At 33.0% G+C, this 26088-nt stretch overlaps 1 protein-coding gene across 1 annotated transcript; it reads left to right on the top strand.

The window, feature by feature from the left end:
• The first annotated feature begins 4450 nt into the window (after positions 1 to 4450).
• Positions 4451 to 25999, top strand: LOC127839627 (uncharacterized). The gene is made up of 8 exons (XM_052368013.1): positions 4451 to 4508; positions 5151 to 5272; positions 6006 to 6090; positions 6221 to 6397; positions 8150 to 8398; positions 17407 to 17733; positions 18042 to 18296; positions 25680 to 25999. Exons 1-8 carry the CDS (start codon positions 4451 to 4453, stop codon positions 25997 to 25999), a joined length of 1593 nt encoding a protein of 530 aa, XP_052223973.1.
• Positions 26000 to 26088: the final 89 nt, after the last annotated feature.

Raw genomic sequence — 26088 nt, 5'->3', positions numbered from 1 at the left:
TTATAAAACGACCTTGTCCAGGGAATGTTAAGGCAGGCGGCGGGAAACAATTTATGGAATGGTCACAATTTAGAGCAAAATGTCCAATTTTGCAAAAGTTCACAGCACTGTGTCCGGATCATACGTAAATACACTCTTGATATTTTGTAAAAGTATTACGTTCCGCGCACAAAACCAAATCATCTTTGTCCAAGGCCGAGGTCACAATGCGAGGTTAAGGATCCAATAATTGCATTTTTGTCTAGGCACCTTGTCATGAGCATAATTGTGTACAGCATGTATGTAATTTAATATTACTCGGTTGAAGTGCCAGGCTCAATGTGCCGATGGTCCCCAGCAAGAACTTTGTCCATAGGTTGCGATTCAATGTTTAAATTCTTATATGTAAATTAAGAAACATTAATCATACCAGTTTGTCTGAAGCATATATTTATCCAACATAAACGTATTTCAAATAACTGGTCTAAGGTTATTAGTATGATGAGGTGTTGTCTCATGCGTAATCTCCACAGTCTAGGTCGGAAGGTCATCGTAACACTTCCGGAAAAAATGTCAAATTAAGGTATATTTTCATGACTTGCCAATGTAATGTGCATAATACAAATGAGTGTACCACGCAATGCCTTAGGATCATAATGCAAAGATAAAACATTAGTCCTTAACTCTTTTTTCCAAAGCAACTTGGTAAAAGTGATAACGATACTGTAAGTCACGCGCAGGAATCACGTCCCATAATTTCATATCAATACAAAGGTCTTTAGTTAAATAAACGTATGTTCAATCACTTACGCAAGTGATATGTATGATAATATAATTGGTTATTGCGTCCGAAAAGAAGGTCGCTATGTCAAAGATGTTTATATGAACCCGCATCCCATGCGCTATTACATCTAATTAAATCATACGAGCCTTGCCATTAACAAATGTTTAATTACACCTCAGTCTTTGTGTTTGTCCTAATGTTATATGATTTTGTTATAATCGATTACACGCAATATTTAAACACGTTTAGTCTGTTTAAAGGGTTATTCACCCTTATCACAGCGGTCAGCTGAGAAAACTAGTACTGTGTGTGGATTGGTCATGAAATAAAACAGTACTGCAGAAATCTCACCGAATCAACAAAGCGTACAACCTGAAACCACGTTATCAAACACGACAATCATTTCAATAGCGTGTTCTGATTGATATGAACATTTTTTTCCTCTAATACATCTGGGTTTTTTTATATCAAAACATACATCGTAGATAAACATTTCAACGCATTATTATTCAGTGCTTTTGAGGAATAGTTTTGTTTTACCGCTTTAAGACATATAAACCTTCAATATTTATCAAGTTTTATCAAAATCATAAAATAAAACACTATACCCGAAGTAAATTATCAAACGTCCTAAAATGAATATATTTGTTTTGTTTAAAATTAAATTAAGTGTTCGTTATAAATTGTAGACATTTCATCTTTATCAGGCCTTTACTTCATACAGACAAGTCCGACATAAACTATCATAATCGCACTATATTATCGCCTTTTACAACTAGGTGAATTTCGTTTAAGTTAGTGTCCTTGTTTTTTGAAAGTACGTTCCGAAATCTTCCAATACGCAAATCAATGATCGCAAACCAATTATCGCGTCCTTGGCGTGTGACATAATTATGCTGCGTAAGTTTAAAATAAACACTTATTTAAAGTAAAGTACACCTTGATAACAGGTCATCCTAATCTCTAACGGTCTGATTTCAACCAATCATATTTGGAAGATAAGTGTACACAAACCTGCGCATGCAGCAACGTCGTGATTTAGAACATTATTGAACAGGATTTCATTAAGTTTGGACATTAAAGATGATAATGGCTTAAATACGAAATAAGTATGACAACTAAAGATTTTTTAGGTAAGTGTATTTCGATACATGGCGTGCCTGAAGAAGTAGGGGCGGATATTCTGCGCCAGCAAATCAATAATCAATATCGTTTCAATGCTGTTCGCATTGAAGAGATCCCAGGTGCGGAGGCCGACAGTACATGCAAGCGATGGATTCTAGAATTGGAGGGAGAACTTTGTAAGCGTAATGTGGTGTATGGTTTTATATTTAATTTTACAAATTATGTCTATGTTGTTACACTCAAACATTATATAAATTATGAAAATTTCAATTTTTGCGCAGCGCACTTTCGTTTTTGAAATCGAAAGAAAAAAGTTTCGAGACGAAATTAAACAATCTTATTCATAATTATTCTTTTTAATAAACTAATGACACACATACAGCAATAAACCTACAGCATCAACCCTCGCCCTTGATTTCGCATCTACATACATATTTTTTTCTCTTAATTGTGCATGTCATTCGTGTTTGCACGTCACACCCGTGCATCAGAAACAATTATATATTTTATACAATGTAATGTTTTGTCCTGATTTGAATTGTATTTTTGTGTGTGCTTTTTGTGTTTTTTTGTGTCGGGGTGATGGAAATCCACCACGTATACATGTAAGATCTTGTATATGCAAAAAAAGAACCTACTGATTGTTCTTAGATAATGATGCATTTCTTTTAAACCCCAGTTTAATCGGCTTATGTCAAAAATGTATTTTCAGATAAGTTAATAATTACTATGCGCACTTTCGTTTTTGAAATCGAAAGCATGGCTATTCCCTTAAAGTTCACAAGCAGTAATATGAAATGAGTGAAGCCAGCAGCCGGATATTATAAAACAGTAACATATACTGTCCAATACGCCTGCATGATGATACAATGTTTAAGTAAATTGTAAACAATCAGGTTGATTCTGCTAGTCATCTTTATACCCATTCGACAAAAATTCCTTCACTAGATGAAAGGTTGTTTATACATTATTTAAGTACCTGCGCCTTGTGTCATAATTAAATATGGCATCAATATAAACAAGTGCTTGAAAAAAAGTCGCCTGCTAGGCATGTTGGTCACAGCTTAGCATAAATATCCCACAGTCCAAGATTGCGAATCCATATAGAATATATGAAGGGGCCAACGGGTGCATATCGACTATCATACTAGCCATTACTTAATATAAGAATACTAGTTCGCGAGAAATAGTATTTATTATTATTATTATTATAATTATTATTATGATTTCACGTCAAAGGCGGAGGGATATATAATTGGCGTTGTCGGTACGTCCGTCAGCCTAGCCAGTTCGTCTGTCACAAACTGACAACAACTGAATAATATATCATCATGAAACGTCATAGGTGTATGTGCCATGTATAGGAACCATAACCATACACTTTCTTAAATAAAAGCTATTACCCTTGTTTGTTTACGATATAATTTTTCAGGCCTATATCTCGGATACCATGCATCACTTGAACACGAAACGTTATGGGTGTATTGATATTAATGATGAGAAGTACAATTCTTAAGAACCATACCCGCATACCATTTTAAATAAGAGCGATAGCCTTTTGTTGTTTTTGTATGACGCACTTTTAATGGGCTATATCTCAGAAACGATACACGATTTTAACATTGAACATGTTGGTGTGTAATGGGAAAAATTGCCTTGCACAAGAACAATAACACTATTCTTTCTTTACTAAGAGTTATTGCACTTTGTTGATTGTTATGGTGTACTCTATCAGGGCTTTATGTCAGATATGCTACAAGATTTTAATTTTACACTTGATGGGTGTAAATATATATCAATATAGCAATTCATAAGAACAAATACCCTTTACTCAATTACATACAATCTACTCTCGTTATCGCGACTTCGCATATCTCGATCTTCTCGATACGTCGAGGTAAGCTCAGTGTCCCAACTTTTTTCCTTTTTTATCTATACTTATAAACATCGCCTATTTCGATTATCATTATCTTGAATAATTCGATACCTCGATATTAAAATGTTGTATATGTGGGTTAACATAAACAGAGAACAGCGCAGTACGTTTGGTGGCTATTTTTATATATCATCGTATGACCAGTGGTGAGCATGCAGAAGTACATAGAGGGCGTGGCTATGATACACATGATTTAACATTAACCAATCAGAGTCATGATAAATACATAACAAAAAATGGGTCCCGAGTCCGGATGATTTTCATTTATTTACTGTGGTTTATCTCGAAGTGCGAATCACTGTCCCAGTGTCGGCAAAGGTGAGAAATTGTTTCTTTGATACTTTCCGTTCTGCTTCGATAAGCTGCTCCTGATACTGTACGGAAGATAATTGATCCGTTAATTGCATCAATTACCACACGTGATTAATGTTGTTAACCATTAACACTTGAATAAGGCCTGTCATTTTAACTGTAATTTTTTGCAATTAATACACAGCCTGACGAAAGGCCGAAAGACCAATTGTTTTTACAAACAACATTCCAAAATGCACTAATTTTTTTCCGTATATAAACCGTCGCAAATCTGCAGAACGTTTTTCTTTCATTGAACGTCAACATACATTATGATGGCTAACTTGAAAGATAATTATGAGTTGTCGGTCGAGCAATCCAGAGAAGCACCCGGTATCCAACCCAATACAATACAGTTTATGTACTAATAATCGATTGAACTTTGCATTTCAAACTATAAAATGTACATAAACAGTTCAGTATGTTTTTCAATTTTTCTTTAACATCAAAGAATTATAAGAAACGCGCATTGAATCACATACAGTTATTATTACGACGTTGATAGTATTATGCCACACGGTGACGGCTTTAGTTAGACCACTTAGCAGGTATTTAAAACGCTAACAATTCGATAATCTTTTGTTATTTAAGCGAATATGGAGAATCTGTAATGAAGCTTGCCATATTTACTGATGTTTACTTTGAAATTAATTCATTTAGACAGCAGGTCCCGATTAAAAAAAAATATTTATTAATATCTTGCTAAAGTTACAAATCGAAAAACACAACTTCTCAGAAGTCCTAGTGTATTTCAAACATGTGTTTCAACTGTTATTGTCTTATTGTTTTTCTTATAGCAGTTGTTTTTGTTCATAAATATCACCTTTGAGCAGATGCATTTTAAGAAATGAAAATACATATACAAACATCAAATTCGTTGTTTTTTCCCCAAATATTGTTAAGCGAACGTGACTGAACATCATCTTTAAGCACTGTAGTTGAGTGATCTTACCTGTATTCTTTATGTGTTGCCAGATGCCAAGCAACTGAAGGGTACTGATTTGAAGTTGGAATTCGATGAGGAATGTGTCACCGTCAAATGCATGGAACCAGCTGAATTTGAGTTGCCGCAAGTTTGGATCAGCCAATCGGTTCTGGTATGCTTTATAGTGCAAGGGTTTTGTTTCAAATCAATAATGTCCCTTTTTAACCAAATGTCATTTTAAATGTGGTTTAAAGGACTTGTTCACAATCAAGCAAAGTGAAAAGCTTCAATACATTTGTCATATAATTATTCAAAAACGAATAAATGCAGTATGTTCAAACAGGCTGACTAACACTCCTGACTGATCAACTCATTAAAAAATGTATGTTTGGTTATTGACAAACATCAATCCAAATCGAAACAAATGACTCGTTTTTAACGCTATTCATCGACAATGTAGCAACATCTAGCATTATCCACACAACTTTTAAAGCAGGGTCGTTGGTAATAGGGCGGCCTCCCCAATATTTCGGCTAGTCGTCGTTATATAAATAAAACGTAAAATCCCCCCAAAACGCCGCCCAAAAACCGGTATTTTTGTAATCACGCGCCGTCAGTGCAGAAGCAATGTGTCCCCTTTCGGTCTGCTCCGAGGTTGTCAATATCCCTTGTTAGGTGTCATAAACCAGGGGCCATGTTAAATGTAATTGCGTTTATTGTTTTATTGTGCTTTTTCGTGATTGCACTGTCGTTGTTTTGATACATTAGGACAGGCTATTCTTTTAATTTTTATTGATCGCATTAATTAAAAGGTAACTGCCACTTAAAACAATTTTGAGTAAATATACGCGTGAAAAACATTAATTTGATTTAAACTATTTGTTCACGCTACACAAATGCTACAGCCACAGCCACCACAACAGCGGACTATTGAACAAGGAAATTTACACACAACACAAACAATGAATGCCGGTACACACATTACAGCAGGTAATTTTGAATAGTTTTAAAACAGTTATTTTGAATATTTACAAAAAAACAGTATTTCAATATGCTGAAATAAATGAAAAGGTGCATCTAAGAAAACACGGCTTTATACTGTTTGTTATTACTTCTGCAGAAACTGCAATTGACGATTCACATACAGAAATTTTAGTGAAAGACATCCCAACCGGGTTAGATAAAGACAGTCTAGCGATAATGTTCACTTCTAAGAAACTTCGGTCATGTATAATTGAAGATATTGACTTTGATGAAGTTGAAATGAATGCTGTCATACGTTTTGGCAGTCCAGATGGTAAGTCTATCTTGATATTGTAGCTACTCGCTTAAGAAAAAATATAGTGTTTATTTAGTGTCAAAATACTTATGCGATTTCGCTAGCTCTACTCCAAGCAACACGTGTTGTTTACGTGTCATTAAAAACAAACATCACTTGAAAGAAATTACATAATTTTGTTGTTGCGACTTGCATCGATAGTAAGGCAATTTCTGAAATGAATTGAATCTGAATTTCGTCAAATTGATGTCCTAATCGGTCAACACACGAAATTCCTTCGAACAATTGAAAACTTATTTTCTATTTAATATACATGCTTTAGGAGAACAAAAAATTGTATTATTTATTGTTATATATTCATGTTTTTTAAAAAAAGTTATAAGTTTGTATCATCAAACAATAATTTCATGACGAGGATTGTTTTAGTAGAGTATACTATGTTGCAAGAACAGTTTTACTTATTGCATGATATACATTTTGATATTATAATTGTGCTTTCAACCTTGTTTATATGGCCGTAAAAGTACCGCAATACGTGTATTTTATATGTGAAAACTAAATGTAGACTTCATAGTTTCCTTTATAAATATAATATACACTTGTTTTAAATTTTAAAATCAATTCAATTGCCCATTGGTTACAGCAGTATATATATATATATGTGTATGTATGTTTAGCATTCAACAAAGTATTGTTTGTTTAAACAAAAGTGTTGCGCATTTTGCGTAATGTGTTTACCAAGGTTTAATATTATAACGTACATACGTTAAAAGCTTCTGAAGTAGTAAGTTTAATTTTGTAAGTTTAAGTCACATGCCATTTGCCCTGTGGAGAAATTAAGGATCACGTGTATTATTGTTTTCAAATGTAATGGATATACAGTGTATGTGATTTTTTTTTACCTTCGTTTCGTTCTTTCATTTTTTTGCGGATGAGATTGGCAAACACACAAATAACAAACCTTGAGCTCGATGTCTATATAAAAATTTCATTATTTTCTGCATTTTTAGCTCATCTGAGCACCACTTGCTCAAGGTGAGCTGTTGGGATCATCTTATGTTCGGCGTCAGTCGTTATGCGGTTTCCGGTATTTGGTGTCCGTTGTGTGGTGGGCGACTTCAACTTGTAAAGGTCGTTTTAACTCCACAGGCTACTTTTAAACCCAACCCTGATGCCACTTGGTTCAGCTAAACAATATCGAGGCAAAATTTGAATCTGGGTCGCTTGCGTCTGAAAGCTAGATCACCAGGTCAAATCTAATCAATTTACACAATCATTTTATGACCTCATCTTTAGTTTTAAATCTTGATATTAATCTTGACAATATCTTGGCCAAGTTCGGATATGTTCTGATGCGTTTAAAGGCTATGTCAACAGGTCAAATCTTTGATAAATCGTGTAACTACTTTCGAAATAAACATTTTCTGTCGATCTTGATAAAACGTATCAAAATGAGTTGAATGACATTTTCTTGGCTGAAAACGAATCTGGGTCACGGGCGTCCGAAGTAAATCATAAAAAATCTTGTTGCCACAATAGAGGCCACATGTATGACGCAATATTGATGACACTCAGTCAGAATGTTTATCTTGTCAAAATCTAGCCAGAGCTTGAACCTTCATCATGTCTTAAAAATTACAATAAACAATAAAGATAAGACCGACATGATTAGTTAAGCCCCTCAAACCTTCCAATTTGTGTTAAATCGTGTTGTTGTTGATAAATTTTAATAACATTCGCATGTTAAGGGTCGTATTGTTACAATTCTAGATGTGAGGACTGTGCTGAGTAATCGCCCAATTAAAATAAAACAGAAGGATGTATCAGTAGAAATTTACCATCCTACGAAGCAGTGTGAGATAATTGTTCGTGGACCAACGGATATCATGGAGGCGGAAAATGAAGATATTTTTGAATCTTATTTTGAAAATGAAAAAATATCAGGTGGAGGTGACGTGAAAGAAATAGTATTCCGGTCATCAGACAATGTATTCGTCGTAAAGTTTCAAGACGACATTGGTAATACTTTTAGTTACTTTGATGCAGTTTTTATGATAAATAAATATATATTTAATTTCATATGACTTGGGCATAAGTGTATAAGGTATGAGCTTGATTTACTTGAAAAGGTGTTGTGTTACATGGGTATTAAATGGAACATGTGTTAAATGTTAAATGTTAAATGGGTATTAAATGGAAAAGGTGTTAAATTTTAGAACATTGTACACTCTATTGAAAGAACGTGTTATTTTTTTCCAATGAACACTATTGTACATTATTTGTTTCCAATGAAAAACACATTTTTCATACTTGTCCTATCCGAACCGAGTTTAAAATATAGCTGAATGATTTACCATTTGTCGGTATAAGTGTATTTATACTGCCAAATCAATGTCAATATACGAAATGAAAGTCCCTTTTTTACATTAAAATAACTTGTATTTTATATTAATTGAGTTATTGTAATATAAGTGTTAACATAACTAAGTTCTACATAAATCTAGTTAAAATTATTGCATGCGTAACATTCATGTAATTATTAATCTTACGAATGCCCAAACGTATACGCAAACTAGTTACATTCATGTGTTAACGTAAGCATAAATAAACAACAGCGTCTCTAATAGTTTTGTTCGTCGTTGAAAAACTATATTTATAATACGCGGCAATAACAATTACATATTGGTTTCATTGAGAATATTTCATATATAACTGGTTTCAAAATAAAAGGTCATAACGGTGAAAAATTTATTTTATGCATATGTCTTATTTATGACCATTTTATAGTAAGTAAATGGCTGTTAATAATCAAGAAAATATACATAAAAATGAATATATTGCCTTTGTCAATGCTCGAATGCAGTTAAACAAGTCATTATAGAATATGTGTCACTTTTTTATTACTACGAGCGAAAAAATAACAACAATTACATCCACTATTTTAATGCAAACTGATACATATCTAGCGTTTAAGTAGTTGTTGGCAAACGTTTTGAAACGTTGAAACATTCAACAAAACAGCTGTTGCTTTTAGTTATAATCTAAGTATTAATTAAGAGCACACTTACTCCAATGTGATTTGTACTATTTTTAGAAACATTATATTTACAAGAATGTACGTCTGATATGCACTTTCAAAATAAGAAACGTTTTAACACGCTGTTAAATTACCGTTTTATTAATATACGTTTAAACACCAGCCTATGTTTTGCAATTAATCTTGAGTAAAATGTGGTATTATGTTTCACGTAAACAATCATGTTTACAGTGGCAAAAAGAGTTGTGGAAAGAGGTGGTCATCGAATATTGAGTAAAGTCGTTAATGTGGAGCTTTTAAAGCATAGCCGATCTACGAAATCGACGGAGTCAAACGACACTAGATGTAAAATAGATATTGCGGAAGCAGGCGTCCAACAATCGTCCTACGGTACACAAACGGAGATTTTGGTGGAAGATATCCCTCCTGGTGCGGATGATGACTCTCTGTGGCGCGTTTTTACTTCTCGGAAACTGAAATCCTGTACAATCGAGGAGATAGACTTTGACGAAGTGGAAATGAACGCTGTTATACGGTTCGAAAGTGCAGATAGTAAGTCGCTTTTGCTGATAACCCAGACAAACGTTTGCATTTTTAGGAAGTGGATTCGCGCGTTTGATTAATATGTAACCTTAATGAAGTAAAACGGTGCATACAACCGTCACATCCACAATGCATCTGCATGTTGGTTCCGTTGTGTGATAAAAACATTTTGTACCTTAAGCACGTTTTATATAATTTGAGTTACTTTAACTCAAGTGTATTTGGACGCATACGTTTACAAACATGATTCAGTATTGTTAGTTTTATGACGCCACCATATCTATTTGCGCAAGCATGGATTTCGCTTCATTGATAACATTCAATGGGCATCATTGAAAGGAATTGTTTTAATCTGTTTATCTTTTCACGCATGACGTGCGACTTATACTGTGCTCGAACATCAACGTTTTAATAAACTTATCGAAATTAGTTTATTCATCATAAATTTCATGTTCTTTTTTAATCACATTATTATTTTATAGTAAAAGTATTCTGAATGTGTTAAACTTGAGCTTGAGAATTGTGTACGCAAGCGGTCGATGGCGTCGCACGTACAATTGTGTTTGTCTTAACATTTTATTACAACTTTATGGTTAAAAATATACCTTTTTTCAACATAATCACTTCTGGCAAATATGATGATACCTGTGCAAAACGTTCACTCATGTTTATGTTCTTGAACATCATAAGCAGTTAAATCCTTGTTAAGAGTCAACGTAAATAAACGTCGTCATCGTCTACGTTTTTTTCTTTATTTATTCAAAATGAATGTGGTAAAAAGCAACGTAGATGTTTACAGGTGGTGGGTTTACGATTATTTTTTACCCTTAGAAACGTTTTCGATAAAATGCACTTCATTCTCAAAATCTAGAAAGAAAGGCCTTGGTATGGTATTAATTTAGTCGCCATATATTCACAATTAAATGTTTATTAAAAGTGCTAAGGCACTGCAACACTTTTACGCTACCTCAAAGCAATATTGTACAATTTGGAAAAATATGTATGATACCCGTACAAGTTTCTTTGTGTGTTTTAATAAGTCTATACAATGTTCACTGTAATTGTTTTAATAAACTTTATTCGAAAAAGACATGAAATACAAAGTCAATTAGATTCGAGTCCCATTACTACTTAAGCTAGCAATACTTGTGACGGTGTTTAATGTTGTCTTGTTGTTGATTAATTGATAGTAAATAAGCATTTTATTTATCGTATTGCTACACCTGATTTATTGTAGATGTGAAGACTGTGCTGAATAATCTTCCAATAACAATAAAACAGAAGGAGGTGTCTGTGCAAATATACGTTCCTAAGAAGCAGTGTATGATAATTGTGCGTGGGCCAGCGGATATCATGAAAGCGGAAAATGAAGATCGATTTGAATCATATTTTGAAAATGAAAAGAGATCAAGTGGAGGTGAAATTGCAGAAATAGAATTCCGGTCCAAAGACAATGTTTTCATCGTTACGTTTCAGGACGAAATAGGTAAGCGTTATTGCATTGAAAGTGTGCTGCATACTTTGTTATTAATTGGGATTTATTTATAGTTCATGTCCTATGATTTGAGAAACCGCCATTTTATAATCTAAAATCATTATTGTGTTTATTACTGTAATATATTGAGTGTCACAAATGGTCATCGGATATGAACTTAAAAAATACGAAACATGTATGTTGTATAATAACACATTCTATATAATAACGATTTACAACCAGACAATTTATTGTAAACTTATCTAAAATAATTTGTTGTATTATGTTTTATGTTAACAACAATGTATTGTGATTAAACACAGTGGCGCAAAGAGTTGTGAAAAGAGGTGGACCATCGCATTTTGAATAAAGACGTTAATGTGGAGCTGTTAAAACCCAGTCGATCAACAAAATCAACGGCTTCAAAAGACAGTAGAGGTACACAAGAGGGCGCGGGAAGAGAAGTCCAAAAATCGATTATAGTTGACGGTACACAGACTGAGATTTTGGTTGAAGACATTCCACCGGGCGTGAACAAGGAACAGCTAGAGGAAGTGTTTTCTTCTCGGAAACTGAAATCCTGCATGGTAGAAGAGATAGACCTTGATGAAGTTGAAATGAACGCTGTAATACGGTTTGAAAGTTCTGAGGGTAAGTATATGCTGCTTATATTCAATACAATAAAACACAAATATGTTTTGTTTAGAATTAATTCGCATCTTATTTTAATAAAGCGCCATCGCATGATTAAGATGTGCACACAGCCGTCATATCTTAATTTATTTTTAAATTACAATATATCGACTGTTGCTTTAAAAATTCCCTCTTTCTATTTTATTTCTAAGACGCAACTACTATTTCGTCCACAGGGATAATTTTCCGTCTGTGCATTAAATTCAATAAGATAAAAAAGCAGAATGGAAACAATGTTTGCCAATTTTCGTTTGCTCCTGTATAACATGCGATTTACCATGTGTAAGAACATCAACGTTTTCAACGACTGATATATTATTTGTGAAAGTTGTATCTATTTCATTTTAATTTTCAATTATGATATTACTTTCTAGACAAATGGGCATGAATGTGTGTAACCTCCACTCTTTCTCAACGTCAGCTGTCCATCGCGTCAAACGTGCAACTTAAGTTGTTTAATGTTTGTTGTAAATTTTATTTTACCAAAAACAACAGCTTTTTAAATAATTACTACTGATAATATATTAGCAAACCGTCAGCTGATTTTTATTTTAATGAACATCATATGCAGTCTTTTAATTGTACACATTGCACATATCACGACGTCGGCATCGTTTCTGTTTTTGTTCTGTATTTGTTACAATGGGACATGGTAATAAGTCTTGTCAGTGTTTTAAGTTGGTGGGTTTATGATCAGTTGTGACAATTATACAGTCCAAAGATACTTTTCTAGAAAGGGTCCCATTCCAAACACCGAGCAAAAAAATGTCAGGCATACTGTTAAATTAGTAGCCAAATATTTATGATTTACATTTAACGACGAATGTTACATACTTGTTTAACAGAGAAATAATCAATACCTTTATGAAGATTGACAAAACCAGAAGTTAGATCCGAACCTGATTAAGTGTTATGTTGTTCTTCAGTAACATCCAATGAGCAATATTGAAAGGATTTGTATTTATCTGTTTATCTTTTCCCACCTGAAATTAGTTTATTCATCATTAATTTCATGGTCATTTTAAATCACATTATTTCTTTATGTTAAAAATATTCTGAATGTGTGGAACTTGATCTTAACTTGAGAATTATGTACGCAAGCGATCGATTGCGTCGCACGTATGATTGTGTTTGTCTTAACATTTTTTACAACTTTATGGTAAAGAATATACAGCTTTTCAACATAATAACTTCTGGCAAATATGATGATACCTGTGCAAAACGTTCGCTAATGTTCATGTTCTTGAACATCATCAGCAGTTAAATCCTTGTTAAGAGTCCAAGTATATAAACGCCTTCATCGTCTAAGTGTTTTCTTTCTTTATTTAAAATGAATGTGGTAAAAAGCAACGTAGATGATTACTGGTGGTAGGGTCACCATCATTTTTACCCTTAGAAACGTTTTCGATACAAATACTCTATTCTTAAAATCTAGACAGAAGTGCCTAGTATGATATTAATTGAGTCGCCAAATAATTACAATAACATGTTTATAAAAAAAAAGTTAGGACACCACAACACTTTTACGCTACCTCTAGACAGTATTATACAATTTGGAAAAAATATGCAAGATACCCGTACAGATTTCTTTTTGTGTTCCATTAAGTCGATATAATGTTCACTGTAATTGTTTTAAGAGACTTTATTCGAGAATAACATGTAATACAAATTCAAAATTTATATTAGAGTCCCATTACTACTTAAGCTAGCAATACTTGTGACGGTGTTTTATGTTGTCTTGTTGTTGATTAATTGATAGTAAATAAGCATTTTATTTATCGTATTGCTACACCTGATTTATTGTAGATGTGAAGACTGTGCTGAATAATCTCCCAATAAAAATAAAACAGAAGGAGGTGTCTGTACAAATATACGTTCCTAAGAAGCAGTGTATGCTTATTGTGCGTGGACCAGCGGATATCATGACAGCGGAAAATGAAGATCGATTTGAATCATATTTTGAAAATGAAAAGAGATCAAGTGGAGGTGAAATTGCAAAAATAGAATTCCGGTCTAAAGACAATGTTTTCATCGTAACGTTTCAGGACGAAATAGGTAAGTGTTATTGCATTGTAATTGTGCTGCATACTGTGTTATTAATCGGGATTGATTGTATAGTTCATGTCCTATGATTTGAGAAACCGCCATTTAATAAGCTACACTCATTATTGTGTTTATTACTGTAATATATTGAGTATCACACATGGTCATCGGATATGAACTTAAAAAATACGAAACATGTATGTTGTATAATAACAAATTCTGTATAACTACGAATTAAAACCAGACTTTTTATTGTAAACGTATCTAAAATAATTTTTTTATTATGTTTTATGTTAACAACCATGTGTGTTGATTAAACACAGTGGCGCAAAGAGTTGTGAAAAGAGGTGGACATCGCATTTTGAATAAAGACGTAAATGTGGACCTGTTAAAACCCAGTCGATCAACAAAATCAACGGCATCAAAAGACAATAGAATTACAACAGAGGGCGCGATAAGAGGAGTCCAAAAATCGATTATAGTTGACGGTACACAGACTGAGATTTTGGTGGAAGACATTCCACCTGGTGTGGACAAGGAACAACTAGAGGACGTTTTTTCTTCTCGGAAACTGAAATCCTGCATGGTAGAAGAGATAGACCTTGATGAAGTTGAAATGAACGCTGTCATACGGTTTGAAAGTTCTGAGGGTAAGTATATGGTGCTTATGTTCAATACAATAAAAACAAATATGTGCAGTTTTGTTTAGAATTGAATTCGCATGTGTGTTTAAAAAAGCGCCATCGTATGATTTAGATGTGCACACAATCGTCATATCTTAATTTACTTAAAATTACAATATATTGACTATTTCCTTAACAATTCTCTCTCTCTATATATATATCTATATATATAATTTCTTAGACGCAACTATTATTGCGTCCACAGGCATAATTTTTCGTCTGTGCATTAAATTCAATAAGATGAAAAGAGAAACATCGAAAGAACGTTTGCCAGTTTTCGTTTGCTCCTGTATTAAATAATTATGGTAATAAATGTGTGAAACCTCCACTTGATCTCAACGTCAGCTGTCGATCGCGTCAAACGTACAACTTAAGTTGTTTAATGTTGTTTTGTAAATTTTATTTAACCCAAAACAACAGCTTTTTGAATAATTACTCCTGACAATATATTAACAAACCGTCAGCTGATTTTCATTTTAATGAACATCATCTGCAGTCTAATAATTGTACTTATGAACATATAACGACGTCGGCGTCGTTTCTGTTTTTGTTCTGTATTTTTTACAATGGAACATGGTAATAAGACTTGTTAGTGTTTTAAGTTGGCGGGTTTATGATCGGTTATGACAATTATACAGTCCAAAGATACTTTTCAAAAAGGGTCCCGTTCCAAACATTGGGCATTAAATGCCAGGCATACTGTTAAATTAGTAGCCAAATATTTATGATTAACATTTAACAATGAATGTTACATACTTGTTTAACAGAGAAATAAACAATACATATATGAGGATTTACACAACCAGAAGTTAGATCCGAACCTGATTAATTGTTGTGTTGTTCTTTAGCTCATAAAAGACACAATGATTTGTTATTCAACTTATATCGAGAATCATTTTTTTTCAAGCAATATAACATTAAGATACGAGCGACATTACTTACTAACAAACCTAAACAGGTGGGTTATGTTGTGTTGTTCTTAATAAATTGATATTAAATTAGCATTTGATGGGTCGCATAATTACACTATATTTATTGTAGATGTGAAGACTGTGATGAATAATCTTCCAATAAAAGTAAAACAGAAGGAGTTGTCTGTACAAATATACGTTCCTAAGAAGCATTGTGTGATAATTGTGCGTGGGCCATTGGATATCATGAAAGAGGAAAATGAAGATAGATTTGAAGCATATTTTGAAAATGAAAAGAAATCAGATGGCGGTGACATTACAGAAATAGTATTCCGGTCAACAGACAATGTTTTCGTCGTTACATTTCAAGACAACATTGGTGAGTAGTGTTAAAGTTTGGTCGTATATATATTTTTTTTAATTTGGCATCAATTGGATATTTCATGTCAGAAGATATTCGCAAACTCATATCGTATTACATCAAAGCATGAAATATTTGGAAATGTGCTGTACTATAATGGTCTTCCAGTTAAAAGGTGTTTCACATAAATGCAATCTACATGTTATTGCTACAGTTATTATGTCTGTGCGTAATATTTTACAAATAATTTTTCTGATATGCGATATTGTCTGGAATTTGTAACTGCTTTGTAAAACATGTTTTAATCGTGTCAAAAATAAAATTCAAATCCCAGTATAAATGTATCTCAATAATGTAATAGTTGTTGCCACACGTGTTTGCACGTGGTCAACTGACGGTCAATATATCAAATAACATTTAATTATATAACAAATATTTAAAAATGTATTACGGATTTATTGGATTTGTTTGGCTAGGTCTTGATCAATGGTAGTATATATGTTCTTCGTGAAGTTTTTTTATTATATAATATGTATATAGTATGTGTAATCTAATTATTCATCATGCGCATTTGCAAAATTATTAAGCACACACATATGCGGTTTTAATTGTTTTTACAATCTCTGAACATTAAACCAAAACTTTTGTCAGAAACATGTTCGATAAGAAATCACTCATACTTAAGAATAAGTCGAGGTATGAAGTAATGATTTTCATTTTTAACGGATATTTGCTATATAACCGATATCGAAACTAATGCCAATACGGATGCGAATATAGTATATGAAAAGTTATTTCGTACGACCATTCTATTGTAACAATGACAATGCAATTATAAGGAACATATACATAATGTGTGATGTTTTTTTATTATTATATAAATGTATTTAACAATTGGTTGTAGAATTTTTGTTTTCTATGCTTACGAGCGAGTTTTTTTACATCAACGTTTTGAAAGCAAACTGTTTAAAGCGGTGTGTTTAACTTGTGAAATGTTGGCAAACTTATCAACTGGCACTAAACTGATGATTCTAGTTATTGTTTACATATATGAAATAGGGAAAATACGATTATGTTGCATATATTAATATCCCAATAATACTTGATTACAAGGATGGGCATATGACATGAGCATTCAAATTACAAGTGCTATCAAAATGTTGTTTGCTTACACATCATTTATGATTTTGATTTAACACCAGTCAATTTATTACAAATTAATCTTAATTAAAATGTGGTATTATGTTTCATTTAAACAACAATGTCTATTGATTAAACACAGTGGCAGAAAGGGTTGTGAAAAGAGGTGGTCATCGCATTTTGAGTAAAGACGTATATGTGGAGCTTTTAAAACCCAGTCGATCAACAAAATCAACGGCTTCAAAAGAAAGTAGAAGTACAAAAGATGGTAGAGAAATAGACGTCAAACAATCGCATATATTTGACGGTACACTGACCGAGATTTTGGTGGAAGACATCCCACCCGGTGTGGACGAGGACACACTTGAGAGGAGTTTCACCTCTAGGAAACTGAAATCATGTACAGTAGAGGAAATTGACTTCGATGCAGTTGAAATGAACGCTGTTATTCGGTTTGAAAAACCTGAAGGTAAGTCTATATCGGTTATATGAGTAACTATGAATTCGCGCGTTTGAATAAAAGTTACTTTTGTATGATTAAGATGTGCATTCAATTGTCGCATACGCAATATAGTTAAGAAAATGCAAACTGTGATTGGTTAAATCTATTTAGTTTGAGAAACATGGTAAATTAAAAAAATAAAACATTTATATACGAGCATCATAGATTCTTAAGCCATGCAAACGTTCACAGGTTTGCTCTGTTTTGGTGTTGTTGATTAATTGAAAGTAAATAGGCATTGTACCTATCGTATCGTTACAATTGATTTATTGTAGATGTGAAGACCGTGCTAAATAATCGTCCAATAAAAATAAAACAGAAGGAGGTTTCTGTACAAATATACGTTCCAAAGAAGAAGTGTATTATAATTGTGCGTGGACCAGCGGATATCATGAAAGCGGAAAATGAAGATCGATTTGAAGCATATTTTGAAAATGAAAGGAAATCAGGTGGAGGTGACATTACAGAAATAGTATTCCAGTCAACAGACAATGAACATGTATTAATCGTAACGTTTGAAGACGACATAGGTACGTTTTGGTTATATTTTAATTTTGCTTCATATTCCATTATTATTTGGGATCAAGTGTATATCATATTGTCTATGATTTGAGCATACAACTGTTTAAGTTGGACGTCTGAGTATGAACTACTTGAAATACGTTATGCTATATGGGTATTACAGTGAAACGGTACAATATTTTCCTTCAAGAAACATTGTATTGCTACGTTATATTCTTCACTGAATTTCTAAGATACGTGGTGTTCCGTGGATGGTTTTTTTCAATTTGTGAATCATATTTCATAATTGTCCCACAATGAAATAATACGCGTTTCCGCGTTTAACATCAATATCTAACATCACACCCATCACAAACATAGCTTAATTATTAAACAAGTTTAGAAATAAGCGTGGTGCTGTCAACTTATTGTTAATGTACCCAATGCCAGCAAACTATTTGTTAAATAATATACATTGGGTTGCAGATTAATTGGGATTGTTTGCTTGGGTTTTTGTTGTGTGAACGTACAAAAGTTCTTCATTATGCCTTCTAATCGGTAAAACTAGTTAAATTTAATGAATACGTCATTCACATATTTTTGAAAATAAATTAATCAACGCCACCATATGAAGTAATGTGTTGCGTGTATGTGGGATATTTCGTTACATACTCGATTTCCCAGCACGTTTCTATTATACCAGCGTAAAACACACCAGCTATGAGTCGATATATACAACTACATGGTGCCTATACCACGTGACTTTTTAAGATCTGTGTTGGGAGAATAAATTGCGACCCCGATATCATTTTTGAGGATGTCTTTTTAAATATTTCACCATTTTTAATGAAATACGGTGAAGAACCCGCTAATTCGTGACAGGTTTCTATAGGTATCATGCTTTTTTTAAACCTATAAATCTTTTTTCAGTAAAGTGCAACCGCGCGTTTGAACGGTTAGGAAATTGTTGGATCAGTGTGGGAACCTCATATCACAAACGCGCGGGCGATACTTAACGAATGAAATAAACGAAGATATAAATAATAGAGCTTCTTCAATCTTTATTGTCCTTATTAATTTAAGAATTTTATAACAAACTTTTCACAATTGTCATCCTATATACGACAGTAATAGTACTAAAATAATAGATAGCTACTTTAAGGTAATTTCAAAATTGCGAAAAGATCATACCAAATAACTCACATACTATTTATGTTTTGATTTGTTTTAAATGTCTTGTAGATCGGAGCATTTTGAAATATATTGCTGCAAAATCTTTACTATATTGACCTGTGTTTAATCCAATAAACCTTTGACTACATTTGCGACCAGAGTCATACTAACGTTAAAAAACAGCAACAACACGTCTGTGTTATCATAGCTCTAATATCTCCATTCCGTTATGTAAACTGAAATAACTTTGTCTATTATAAGTAATAAAAAGAATTTAAAAATGGTTATATTCATGGAAAAAGGTAATACTGTAAGGTAAACAATCAAAAAAGAGCATTTTATTTGTCATAATACTACATATAGTTAGACTTTCGATATAAATGTGGACAGATGCTTATCTCTATTATTTTAGATTTTGAGCACACACACCAACTGAATTACTTTCATATCAAAAGTCAAAGTCAATTCGTGTGAAATGCATTAATGATCTTATATTTCTAAACGCCGCAAACAATTACCATCATACACCTTTTAGGAAATTGTGTGATTCGGATGTCTATTGCTAAGTCACAGGCACATGTAAATATCTAGCATGGTAAAATATATTCTAATTGCTTTTCTATTTGAACTGCATACCCGTATTGGTCCTTTTGTGAATTCTGTGTTGAGCATTAATACAGGGTTTTGTTTAAATTCACAACGTGGGTGTGATAATCACCGTAATGCGACAATGTTTTTATAAAATGTTATAAGAAAAACACAGCTGAAATCAATTTTTAGAGTTTTTTCATGTGTAAGTTACTTCTGTTTTGCTCAACATGAACTTATAATTGAATTTGGGACTGACTGTAAACCATTTTGACAATAGGACATAACTTATAAGATTGAGCATTCGCGATGTTTCTATAATAAAGTCACACTCAATCAATATTGACAATGAAAAAACGTGCATTTGTCAATTTTCTGCAAACAATCCAGTTAAATAACTTTCAACAATTCTAAACAATGCGGGGAATCACGTGGTCATGTTTGAGAAAAAAATGGCCGCCGATGCCTCGATTCGATGGAAAAATTGAAACTTCAAACAGGTACATCTACCTTATTACTAAATTGTTTTTAATCGGATGACGCCTAACATAGGGCCAGTCGGAAGCGGTTTCAGCGAGTATCAACCGTTCTCCTCTGGTTTGTCTGAGTGTGGAGATAACTCATGGAATATTTCGCGATTTCCCTAACTGTCCAATACCATTGAACACGGACTAACAATTATATCACTGTTTTTACACTAATTAGCACTGTTTAAGTACCAGTTGTTCATTCGGATGCATTTTGGTTGACAAAAATGGATAACTTGAGTGCTCATGGCGTTATTTTCAAGGTAAAGTTGAATTTTGATTGATTTTGACGATTGGTATTGAGCACGCACGTGGCCCTTATACACGGACAACTTCTTGGACAACCTGATATTGAGGACGCATATGTCAAGGAATACCGTTTTCTCCATCCAATTAGTCTAAAACAACCTCGCATCGGCATGTTCTGGTACATGTAGCGATACATATTTTATGTAAAGGAACTGTAAATGTTAGTTTCGTACACGAAATTTTCTCTCTTGATCATAATTGTTTTATTTCAATAGGAATTTTATTGCTAGCCTGTTCCGATGTAGCTGCTTTTTGTTAAGGCTTGCGAGTATTTGAACATGTTGTTTTTCCTCCAGACAGTTTTATAAATATTTGTTTTAATGCTGATTTTTTGCTTGAAGAAATCCGTTCAGGATATTGTCATTTAAGTTTCACATTTCAATTCACAAGGTCACATTTGTAACCGGGATATTAAAAACTCTATTATGTCCTTTTAAGTAGTCAGGAAAGTAATCCTCTCGGTTAGGGTGGGTTCTTGGTAAGTCCTTAGTGATTTATGAAGCAACACGGTTACAATTTATGTTGCTATTTAATATGGTTTACAATAAGCACGCATCTTTAAAGTACACAAGATGAACAATCCTTACAATCATGTAATATACATAATTGATACATGTATACAAATACCTTTTACTTATATACTTCATAATATGCATCTCTTATTTATATCATATCAATATACGTCAAATATACCTTTCTGTGAAGGTTACCATAACTATTTGGCAAATATATTATATACACATTTACTTCAGGAAATGCATGTTCACAAGTACTGGTAATTCAAGTTATACTTTCACTTTCACTTTCAGTTTCAAATTCAGTTCACAATATAAATCAATCAAATCTATTATCGTCAATATACCTCATCAATTATATCAACCCAACTTCTCTTTATTCAAAGCAGTATTCTTTCCAATTACTTATCCCTTCAATCTATTGTTCATTCAACTGTTTCAAAACCAATAATCAGTTTCATCAATTTCAATATTTCAATATATCCGATGAACTGTTAATAATCATTCAGTAAGTTTGTTTCACTCGATAACACACTTATGCAAGTCAATTGCATTTATCATATTTATGAACACATATTATACAGATATTTGCTTTGTTTCAAAATATGACATTATACAAGTATTCAACAACATTGAAAAATCAATATCTTTCTATAATATCTTCAAATGCAAAATAATGATTTTATTTGCTTACTTGAAAAATTTACTTTTACTAACTGCTTTATGAAGTAACACAAGATAGACCAATTATAGGCTTTATAAAGAAATGTACTTTACTCTAACCAATCAAAGCCTATCTTTAATAGTTAATAATTTTTACTTTAAATAATCAAGATCTGCTTTACAAAAAAATATTTCAAACAGAAAACTGACTTGCTTTGCAAAACAAATAATCTATCAACGTTAAATACCAAGGGACTAATAACAAAGAACATTTATCTGTAATCAAATACTCTTAGATATATCAAGTCCTTGATTAAGTTTACGACCCAGTAAATGATCTATTGTATTATATTATTATAACAGACTTATTATTTCATTGAACTCAAAAAACCTTCACAGTTTACTGCTGCTTTTTACTATATCTATCTTTAGAATACTATGCAACTAAGTAACCATATCACATGACTGTCAAGTTGTCAGTTATGTTAAACAATCAGCCAAAGAAATTGGGAATCACCTCAGGTAAATTTAAATATGACAGGTAAAAATGATACATGACCAAACTAGTATAGCTATGAACAAAACACACTATAAAAAGGTTTATTGACCTAGATATATTCAGTACTGGAAGAAATACTGACCATTGAAAGATCAACTCAATATCAAATCAACAGGATTTGGTAAATTTATATATGGGGACTCTTAATACACAAATAACCTGGGGTCAATATTGAGACACTTGTCTCACAAAGTTTAAATTTAATAAACATAATTTAAATAAGCCTTAAAATTTCTCAAAATGGCAGTTTCAAATAAATATAGATATATAAGTTAGACTGTTTGTTATGAGAGATACTGATTAGAAATGAAGATCAGGATAAGAAGATAAGGAGATGGAAGAAAAGACTGATATGTTAACTGTGCAAAGTGAAATATCTTACTCACTGAAAATAAGGCATACTTATGAAATTGTATACACAATTGCAGTTATGCTGAATGCACAAACAATCTATTGTGCTAGCTATACTATGGAAAAGTGTTGAAAATGCAACACATAATTAATTGTTGAAGGCTTAACTGCACTTTTTGTATAGATTATATTTGTTCACTCACACTCAGACTTTACTGTAAAACTGTATCACACTGTCAAATGTCTTACTGTGCCGCTATCACACAACCAAATGTCTCAAAATGTTTATGTAATGTCTATTTAGATCCTTGTTAAAGGTTCTAAAATCACTTGATACACTAAATCCATTGTATCACACAGGTCTAATCACAAATTCACTGTTCTTGATGAACCACTATTTATTCATAGAGACTTAATGTAATGTTACTGTTCGGATCACTATTAAATGGATTGCTGTTTTTTACTTGAAGATAATCCTTCAGGATATTGTCATTGAAGTTGCACATTTCAATTCAAGGTAACTAGTTTACATTAACAATCATCAATAAGTTTTGATCCTGTAACTTAATTACAATGGCAATATAAAGTCTAGGCCAGCGTGACCGCAGGTAAGTTTTTCTGTAGTTCTTTACTAAAAAAGCTATTAAATTATGAATTAGTACTGCAAATAAGCCACATCAGACATACACAAACGTACATGTATAATCAAAACATTTTGGACACGACATTCATAGTCAAAATAGCAAGATGGTTTAAATGGACTAGTTAAGCTACATTGTAGTTACAGGATCGAAGCTTAGTGATGATTGTTGTTGTAAATTAGTTACCTTGTGAATTGAAATGTGTCTGGGTTGGTGTCTGTAGCTATAGTGTTCCATGCCCGCTTCGAGGTTATAAATACATGTACAGTCTGTCCTCTATCCTGCTTATGTAAAACGAGTACTGAAAAGAGACCAATGCAGCACAATCATTGTAATAACAATATTCTTGATAATACTTACCCGGTACAAAAAATGTTGATAACCTACATCATCAAATGTGTTCGCACGAAAAAAAAAAAAACTTTGTTTTACAAAAATACTCGATGAATTAATATTGAAAGCTTATAACACAGTACACATTCTGTAGGATATAAAATGCATTTTCAAGTTGTTTAAATAGATTCCCAATGTCAAAACTATTCATACTTCATGTTCGGGTCACAAACTGTATAGTAATCGGGTAAACTGTTAGCCTGTCCTTGTATGTACTTGTCCCTTATGCATGAGGATTTGGTCTGACAACAACTGGACATGCACTTGAAGGACACTATCCTGAAGGGATTTCTTCAAGCAAAACAAAAGCGTTCCAAAAATATTAATAAAACTGTCTGGAGGAAAAACAACATTTTTAAATACTCGAAAGCCATAGCAAAAAGCAGCTACACCGAAACAGGCTAGCAATAAAATTCCTATTGAAAATAAAATTTTGATGATCCATGTGGCCATTTTCGTATACGAAACTTACATTTACAGTTCCTTTACATTATATATGTATCGCTTCATGTACCAGAACATGCCAATGCGAGGTTGTTTTAAACTTATTAAGCGAAGAAAACGGTATTCCTTGACATGTGCGTGCTCAATATCAGGTTGTACAAGCAGTTGTCAGTGTATAAGGGCCATGTGCGTGCTCAATAGCAATCGTAAAAAACAATCGGAACTCAACTTTACCTTGAAAATAACGCCCTGAGCACTCGAGTTATCCAGTTTGTTGTCAACCAAAATGCATCCACATGAACAACTGGTACTTAAACAGTGCTAATTAGTATGAAAACAGTAATATTATTGTTAGTCCATGTTCAATGTAAAATTGACAGTTCAGGAAATCGCGAAATATTCCATGAGTTATCACCACACTCAGACCAACCCGAGGAAAACGGTTGATACTCGCTGAAACCGCTTCCGGCTGGCTCTATGATAGGCGTAATCCGATTAAAAACAATTAAATAATAAGGTTGATGTACCTGTTTGAAGACTCAATTTCTCCATCGAATCGAGGCATCGGCGGCCATTTTTCTCAAATCTGACCACGTGATTCCCCGCATTTCTAAAGAAGTACTTCGAAAAGTGCTACACATAGTATGCAGTCTTATATAAATAGAAATTGATAAAATATGTTTGCTTAACAGCGGAATGAATGGTATTGTTATGTATCAAAGTGTACCATTATCATTTGTGTTTGACTCCTGGTTTTAAACTCCTTTGGATCACATCAAAAAACACTTTTATGAGATAGATATTTATTTACACGTGTGTGTTTGGGAGTAATACTGGGCAAAGTGTTAGTTTCGGTTCGACATTATTTCGGTTTAAACCCAAAATGCGTTACATTAATCGTTCTTACACGGTGACCGAAGTTTTAATTTGTATGTGTAATGTTATGTTGTATGATGTTTTCTGTTTGTATACGGAATTGGTGATTTGTCTTAAATAAAGTACCAGCGGATGTTAATTTTTTTTCCAGAAAAGTGTTTTCTTATATTTACAGAGACTTTCCAAGTCGATGACCTTAGTTTTATTCAGAAACATGTGTGTGTGTCTAATGTTTATGTCCTGGTCGATATGTATCGCAATCAGTCATCTGCCTGACTATGTTATGAGCATAGCCCTGTGGATAGAGCAGGAATTTCTCTTTTTATTAGTGTAATGTCCTTCTGTTATTTTCCTGTTTTATTGCATGTAACAGTTGCTCAAAGAGTTGTGGAGAGAACTGGTCATCGCCTCTGTGGCAAAGACATTGACGTGCAGCTTTTAATTCCGAGCCGTTCAACAAAGACAACTGTATGTGAAAATAGAAAAACCATTAAGGGAAGTCACTGCGCAGTTAATATGAATGCTGATGAGCCCACACCAGTCACAACTATTCAAGTACGTGGCGTCAACAAATTGTCAAACAGAGAGTTAGTACAGTGGTATTTCGAGAACAAGAACAAGTCTGGCGGTGGTGACATAGAACAGCTGTCCACGGATGATGAGGATGACGATGTTAGATACATTCGGTTATAAAGATGAGTCAGGTGTGTGTATGTGTTCTTTAGTTCTAGAATTCTGAAACCAAGCAAATAGTGTATTATGTGTACGCAAAAACATAACTT

This window comes from Dreissena polymorpha, chromosome 7, assembly GCF_020536995.1.
Source record: "Dreissena polymorpha isolate Duluth1 chromosome 7, UMN_Dpol_1.0, whole genome shotgun sequence".
NCBI classification, from domain to species: domain Eukaryota; kingdom Metazoa; phylum Mollusca; class Bivalvia; order Myida; family Dreissenidae; genus Dreissena; species Dreissena polymorpha.
This window is presented reverse-complemented; position numbering and strand designations above follow the sequence as displayed.